Source organism: Poecilia reticulata, unplaced genomic scaffold (genome assembly GCF_000633615.1).
Source record: "Poecilia reticulata strain Guanapo unplaced genomic scaffold, Guppy_female_1.0+MT scaffold_808, whole genome shotgun sequence".
Classification (NCBI taxonomy): Eukaryota; Metazoa; Chordata; class Actinopteri; order Cyprinodontiformes; family Poeciliidae; genus Poecilia; species Poecilia reticulata.
The window spans coordinates 1-7,774 of NW_007615553.1; the positions used below are offsets into that span (position 1 = coordinate 1).

The 7,774-nt window shown below is 47.1% G+C and overlaps 1 protein-coding gene across 1 annotated transcript; it reads left to right on the forward strand.

The window, feature by feature from the left end:
- The first annotated feature begins 6 nt into the window (after positions 1–6).
- On the forward strand, positions 7–5,422 carry LOC103461230 (kinesin-like protein KIF20B). Its single transcript, XM_008403549.2, has 11 exons — positions 7–244; positions 321–459; positions 1,123–1,245; positions 1,332–1,380; positions 1,968–2,093; positions 2,219–2,331; positions 2,411–2,566; positions 2,635–2,802; positions 3,865–3,978; positions 4,408–4,494; positions 5,120–5,422. Exons 3-11 carry the CDS (start codon positions 1,132–1,134, stop codon positions 5,405–5,407), a joined length of 1,215 nt encoding a protein of 404 aa, XP_008401771.2. The 5' UTR covers positions 7–244; positions 321–459; positions 1,123–1,131; the 3' UTR covers positions 5,408–5,422.
- The last annotated feature ends 2,352 nt before the right edge of the window (positions 5,423–7,774 follow it).

A 7,774-nucleotide genomic window follows, 5' to 3' on the forward strand; every position in this document is an offset into this window, starting at 1 on the left:
CCTTGCAGGAGAAGCTTCAGGAAACCAAGCAACAGGTCGTGACCCTGCAGGAAGCCGAGCGAAAGGTCGCGACCTTGCAGGAGAAGCTGCAGGAAGCAGAGCGACGGGAGAAGGAGGAGAACCTTGCTGTCCAGGAAGTGAGGAGGAAGGAGGTGGAGCGGCGGCAGGAGCTGCTGGCTGTGGCTCATGAGGCCTTAGCTGAGAAGGATGCTGAGCTGGAGAAGAAAGCCGGGGAGATCAGCAGGTAACGACGAAGATGAAGCCGCTTCTTCATCACTTCCTGAACCTCCTTCCTGATGTCTCTGGTGTCTCTGTCCCAGGCTGAAGCTGGAGGCTCAGGAGGAGACGCAGCAGGTGAAGAGCCTCCGCCTGGAGCTTCAGAGGAAGGAGGACGACTCGTCAGACCTCAGAGAGAAGCTGGCCGACTACAGGAAGCAGGTCCAGCAAGTCCAGAAGGAGGTCCGTATCAGAACACTGGGGGATACGGGCTCAACACATCCAGCCGGGTTTTAAACGAGGCCGGATTACATTAGAATATCTTAATCTGGAGCACGTGGTTTGTTTTCAGGGTGTCTGCGCATTTTTAAAACGTCTTAAATTCATGGATCTAAAATGCACGAGGCCTTAAAACGTCTTAAATACACAAACAATGCAAGTCGGGTTTAAATACTTCAATCATGGGTTTTATATTTTGTCGTGGCTTGGCGGTTTCATCTCAGTGAATGTAGGCAGCAGCTGGAGTTTCAGGAAGACTTCATTGCTTTCTGTAGCTCCATGCGGTTCAGGCTGCTGCCACCTTCCTGCTACACCTTTGCTAGCTCACTTTTTTCCGTCTCATGGGCGAGCGCAAATTTCTAACCTATTTGGACAACGTTGGTCTTCACCCTTCGCTCACTTCTGTTACCAACTCATTTGATGCTCTGGCTCAGAAAACGGTCTGCGTTGCTGCTGTTGGCGCCAATCTAAGAGCAGCATTTGGTGCGACACAAACTGACGTCAGGAGGTTTAGTGGATTTTAAACACAGCAGTGTGGCAACATTCTGACCTACTGGAGCTCATAAGGGTCTTAAAAACTCTGAAATGTGATTTAGTGAAACCTGCAGAAACTGGTCTTGGTTTCAGGTGTCGGCCATGAGAGCAGAGGAGACGACCCTGAAGCAGAAGCTTTCTGACATGGACAAAACCAGGAAGCAGCTGCAGTCGGACCTGAGCAGCAGAGACAGAACCATCCAGCAGCTCAGAGCCGTAAAACAACCCTGATGTTTCCAGCTGTGTCTGATTCCTCCCAGTCTGCTGGATCCTAACGGCTCCTCATGTTTCTGTCCTTCCAGGAGCAGCAGGACTCTAAGGCGTCCCAGCTCTACCAGGAGGCCTGTAAAGGTAGAGACCTGCTCTGGGATGATGAGTCTCCATCAGGCTGCTTAAATATCCCCCCACTTCAGTCGTTCTGATGCATAATTCTGAGCTTTTTGCACATTTTTCACCATTTTCGTCATTTTTTTCCTTCTATATGTAGATTTTGAAAGAAGTTTGAAGAAAAAATGTTACAAAATTATAAACTATATTAAGTAGCTCCACAAAATCAGGGATTTTTAAACAAAAAAAATCACTTTTAACAGTGTCGCTGTCTGCAGGTGTTTCTGTCTGCAGCCATTTTAATGTGTTTAAAATGTAAACGTTGAGGTTGGGGGCGTGGCCAGCAGCAGCTTATTTGCATAAAAGTGACAGAACACTAAAGCAGCTCATTCTGGAAGAACCTCAAACAGAACAGAGGCGGTGAAATCTCATGATCTGAGAATGATCTTATACGAAACACGTAACATGTTTACAGCCCTAACCTGTACTTATTCAGGGAAGCATGACAGGTCTCCTTAAAATAAACGTGAAGCCATCCAGGGCCAGAGTCCAGCCGAGTCCTCCCTCAGGTTGTTGCTCCCTCAGCCATGTTCCTGTCTGCTCCTCTGCAGAGCTGCAGGCCAAGCAGCAGGTGATGGAGGACATGCGGCTGGCGCTGACTGAGCAGGAGGAGACGCAGCAGCAGATGGAGCAGGTCCTGGACGACAAGATGCGTCTGCTGCAGGAGCTCTCTGCAGGTGAAACACCTGGATAAGAACCAGTCAACACCTTCACTCCGTCATTCAGCACCAGAAACTTCAGATCTGTCCACATAAACTGATGATTTTACTGACAGACTGATGTGACAAGTTGGTTGTTTCAGAGGTGGAGAAGCTGAAGGGGAAGCTGCTGGAGCAGAGCGGCGGGTCCGGCCGACCTTCAGACGACCTCGGGCTGGCCAGAGACGAAGCTTCCCGAGCCCAGCAGAGCTTAAAGGTAGAAGCTGCAGAACTGGAGTCTGTCTGGATGAGGAACGTTGGACACGTGGACAGATGGACGTCTGCTTCTCCTGCAGGTGTTGACGGAGAAACAGCAGGCTGAACGCAGGAAGTGGCAGGAGGAGAAGCTGTCTCTGATTGGCCAGGCCAAAGAGGCGGAGGACAAGAGGAACCAGGAGATGAGGAAGTTTGCAGAGGACCGAGAGCGCTACTGTCGCCAGCAGAGCCTCCTGGTAAGAGCCGGACGGTGAAACGTCTGCAGCTCCACATGTTTTTCCAACACGTCTCCGTCTGCTCCCAGGAGTCCAGGCTGGAGGAGAAGGAGGCGGCCATGGAGAGCTGGAGGGCGGAGCGGGACACGCTGGTCGCTGCTCTGGAGGTGCAGCTGCAGAAGCTGCTGGCCAGCCAGGCGGACAAAGACAAGATCATCAAGGAGCTGCAGCAGCAGAGCCCAGCGTCACCAGCAGGGGTCAGTGCAGCGCCACACTTACCGATAAATCAGACAGGCTGTCCCATCAGACGTTATTAATGATCCAACATGATCGGGTTTGGTGAAAGAAGGATTAAATCAGGAATCTGAACTGAAAGGTTTCATACTTCATCCTCTGCTCTCCGTCTGTCTGACTGGAAGCAGAGTGAAGAAAAATGAAGGTCTGAGGATTATAGTTATAGAGGATTATAGAATAACCAGCTAAATAAAAGTAATTAAGTTGGGACTAAATTATTGGACTGGGATGTTTATGACTGAGGACAGGAAACCAGCATCTTAATGGGAGAATAAAAAGATACAAACTAACACATTTTGAAATGTTTGAACAATGTTAAAGTCGATTGTTAGCATGAGGCTAAAAATTAGCCTGGGCAGCTCAATAACAAAGCTACAAACATTAGCATTTAAAAACAAAACAAAAACAGATCAATGAGTCAACAGAACCAAGTTATTAAGAACATTTATCAAAACTCAACGTCAGTCACATTTCAGAGCAACAAATAGTTTTATAAACCAAGTTTTTGTAGATGCTGTTATTGAGTTGATTAACAGCAACTCAGAGCTGAATATGGAAACTTTTAAATCAGGTTTTCATCAAGTTGAGAGATTCACCAGCCAAACGGCTCCAACCAGAGCAGGAAGTGTCTGCAGGACCAGTTCACCAGCTCATGTGTGTGTTACACACACCTGGAGCTCCACAGCTAATAACTAGCATACAGCTAACCAGAACAATCGGATGGATTCTGTTCTGGACGGGCAGACGGCTGACGTGTTCTGGACTCTGGGCTTGGACTCTATGATGATAAACTGCTGTTTTAGTCGACTCGTTTTTTCATATTGTGGAGCAACGCGTGTCTAATTAGGACAATATTTCTTCCCTGATAACGAGATGACAGCTGAGCTTCAGCTTTGGGAATAATTCCAACATTTTAGTCGTTTAGTTAGTGGATTTGTTTCCATTTGCCTCAGGAGTTTAATGGTGCCTGGAGAGGCTCCTGTAGTTCAGTGGATCTGATATGTGTGTGTGTGTGTGTGTTGCAGGCTAATGGTTGCCGCCGTTCTCTCAGAGTGGCAGAGCTGCAGGCGGCTCTAGCGGAGAAGGAAGCAGAGATTGTGCAGCTGAAGGAAAACAACCAGGGAATCGCAGCAGAGCAGGTCAGAACCGTCGGAGTTTATCTGACAAACAGGAGAGTTCTGACGTTTCACAGGAAAAATGAACCAGTTTAAAATACCAAAGCATTTAAACTGCTGCAGAAGCACTCGTATAGTTTATAAGCTGTAAATACGTAGAGCCTCTTCAGGATCTGACATGTTCCCCACACTTTAAATGAAGATGTGAAAAATGCTCAGATATTAGTGAATATTTCTGGAGACGGATGAAACGTTTAGGTTTTCACTGCAACGTTTCCCACGTCTTCCTGGAAGAAAACACTTCAGATCTTCTTTTATCTGGATGTTTCCTTATAAAGTTGGGTCGAATCACATTTTTAAATCCTTGCATTAAGTCCAGATGATTTACATATAATATATTGTGTTGATTTTAGGTGATTAATGTAGAATAATGTGTTTTTTTTTCCCCTTCAGAGTGAGAGTTCTGCTCTGGCTAAGAAAGCAAAGGCTGAACCTCTGCAGCCTGAGAGGAGGGAGACCAGATCGTCCGCCAGCAGTCGGGTAAGTCCAGTTCACACTGCACGATTTTCAACACCTGACAAAAAAAATCACAGGCATAGCGGATTCAAACGGGTTCGATCGGGTTCAGTCGTGCAGTGTGTCCAGCCACACGAACCGATTCCTCTCACCGACATTCAGATTCCAGACGGAAAGTCCTGTAAAAACCAGCTATATCCATCAAATTCCTTGTTTTTTCTCTGGGTACTCCTTGCATGAAATGTTGAATATGCATTCATGTTGTTCGGTTGTCCATGTCAGCTGTTTGGGATTCTCCTCCCTGCTTTCTGATTGGCTACCGGTCACATTCAACAGGCTGGGAAAACCCCACACTGCAGCGATAAACTGGCCAAGACAATCCAACATGTTGAGTATGACCGACGTTAGATGGGAGCGGTCCGCCGTTCTACCGACTGGACCCGATCAGTCGCAACACAGAAACACGCTGCAGGATGATCGGCTACGATTATCGCAAGCGCCAATCTTAGAATGTCGGCGTCATAAGAGGAAAATCGGGGCAAAGGATCGTGTAGTATGAACCGGGTGTAGGAGAGGAGGAGAAGGGCCTAGTCAAAGCGTCAGGGCCTCTTTGGTGCAGCAGCTGAGTTCAGTGTTGCTGTTTCCCCAGGGTTCGTCCGGCTTCCCCTCGGTGCTGGAGTCCTCCGAGGTTTCCACGGAAACGGGCCGGACGAGCCGCTTCCCCCGGCCGGAGCTGGAGATCTCGTTCAGCCCGCTGCAGCCCGACCGCCTGGCGCTGCGGCGGCAGGGCGACGACAGCGCCGTCACCGTCAAGATCAACCGGACCGGACGCAAGAGGAAGAGCAGCGAGATGGAGAAGGTAGGAGGATTCAGACTGAACTCACCTGGAGGTTTACCTGAGAGAGAGCAGGAGGAGTACAGTCCAACTGTCGCTTAGTAAAACTATAAAACACGATTCTAACTAAGAACGGACCCAACGGGCTCGGCAGCAGATGGAAGCCCGATGGAAACCTGCTGCTGCTCGAAACAAACAGTTTGCTGTTTGTAGCATTTCATCCAGATAATCTGTCGCAGCATCAGCGGTTGGTGAGGAGATTCTGGTTTTAGTTTTTTCGTACTCAATCAGAAAAACTCTGGAAAAAAAACTCCTCAAGTCTTATATTCCTGTATTTAAATTGAGACCTCAAAATGTCCTGTAGTATACGTCGGAGAGCTGGCTAGGCTATTTCCGTCTGCTGTGTGTCACTGGTTTCCTGGGTGGCGTTGCTCTTCTCCGCTGGTTCGCGCCATCCGGACGGGAACCAGACCAGAGTCTGAAGTTTAGGAACATCCGTCTGCAGAGCGGAGGAAGAAGCTTGAAAAGACGGATCTGTTCATCGGTCCAGACCATGTGCCTGATCCCTGCTCAGGTGAAGGAAGTGTTGCTTTCCTTTCCATCTGCTGGATCACCATGGAAACCTGGAGGTCTGTCTGTCCTGCTGAGAGCAGTCCGTCTTCTCGGCGCTAGCGATGGCTCCTCTGAGGCCCAGATCGGCTCCTCCTCAATGTTTCCTCCGGTAAAACCAACAGCCAGCTTGAGGTCATCGGCTATAATCATGTTGGGTCAAAGAGCCAGAACGTTTCTGGTTGTCTTTTGGAAACATACAGCAGTTTTTACCATGTGGATTCAGATCATAACCAGTCAGAAACATGAAATATTCTTTATGAAAAGTCCAGTTATAGTGGAGGAATTTTACTGTCCACCTTTCAGATCAGATATTATTGTTCATAATGCTTTCTGCTGCATTCTGTAGATGGTCAACCCCCAGGCCATGTGGAGGTCGACCTCTGACTCCTGAGGAAAAAGCATTTAAAAGGTTTTTTCTCAGCTCCTGCTGCAGAGGGTTTGTTGTTTGGCAGAGACGGCGAGACGTCCCAGCTCCCATATTTAACTGGGAGCGAGTCAGACCCGCCCTCAGTGGAGCGGGGTGATGCATGGGTCGCCCCGGTGACCCCACGTGACCTCCCACCTCATCCTGCTGTGGATGCATCACCACTGGGCTTCTGTGCTCCTCCTGCAGATGAAGATGGAGGTCTGTGTCGGATCCCAGGGATTTGAAACTAAACGACTCGTTCAGGTTCAGGTTTTCTGAATCTGGACTCCAAGCTGAGCTTCAGAACTGTCTGAATGTTTCTATTTCAGACCCACAGCTTCACATTAAGCTGCTGCTCTCCATTGTTTGGAGCCTCTCAGCTAATTAAAGTTATTCAGCTGCTTTAAAGGAAACTTAAAACTGTAGATTAACATAAAAACCATCAGAAGGATCCAATTTACTGCTTGGCAAACCGGAGCAGCTGGCTGGGAATATCAAGGTAGTATCTGAAATGGAAAACTAATCTCTGTTCAATAATAATAGCTCAAGTTCATTTTAATATTTAAACCCCCTAGAGATGGCAAATGCAGGAAAAAAAGCTGCTTCTTCTTTGTGCTTTACAGCAAATAAAGTAACAAGAGCATCAATAAATATTCTGTATGAATATTTGAGTCCTGGAACGAGGAATATGACCAGAACAGACTTCACTGTAATAATGTTTAGATATTTTATTTATATTTTCAGCAGTTCAGCAGCTGAAGTAAACTCCTTTTTTTTTAGAATTGTTACAGCAATAATAGTTTATAGTCATTTAAAAAGTAAGACTGGGAGCAGAATAAAACTGACCAGTTGGTAAAATTATTTAAATCAAGTACAAAAGCTAAGGACACCTGAACTACTTCAGTCAGAAGCTTCTGCAGAGCTACTGTAACACTGACTGCTACAGCGTTGGAGGAGTCAGCAATGATCTGCCTGATGTTTTTACTGCAGCGCTGGTTTACTGTGATTTATTTAACAAATACCCAAACATCTGAGCATTAAAACATGCTGAAGGATAAATTCTCCTTCTTGTTTGTCTGGCCTTTAACGGCTTTGCTCACATTTAAAAAGCCTAAAAGGCAAATAAATTATTCAACATAAACCTGAAGGTTTGGAAGGAATGGATGAGTTTGTGCCTCCAGTGATGAGCCGGTAATCCCAGCTCTAAGGACTCTGCTCATGTCCTTCAGATCAGATTTCCCAGGAAATACACCTGGAGAAATAAAAATTTAGATTCATTAGCTGGATGAATGAGTTTATCGTTAGAAACGTTCTGATACTGAGACAGAGTTCTCCCCGGACGTTCCACTGGAAAGTCACTTTTACTTTGAAACCTGCCATCCCAACCCATGCTGGTTCAGTCTCTGGTTCAGTGGTTCAGTTGCTGGTTCAGTCTGTGTTTCTATGGTTCA

Bases quoted from the DNA above. Each gene is read 5' to 3' on its own strand.
- LOC103461230 (XM_008403549.2), top strand. From the start codon at position 1,132: ATGAGAGCAGAGGAGACGACCCTGAAGCAGAAGCTTTCTGACATGGAC. The intron at 1,381-1,967 runs GTAGAGACCTGC...GCTCCTCTGCAG, and splicing joins CTACCAGGAGGCCTGTAAAG to AGCTGCAGGCCAAGCAGCAG. The intron at 3,979-4,407 runs GTCAGAACCGTC...TTTCCCCTTCAG, and splicing joins AGGGAATCGCAGCAGAGCAG to AGTGAGAGTTCTGCTCTGGC.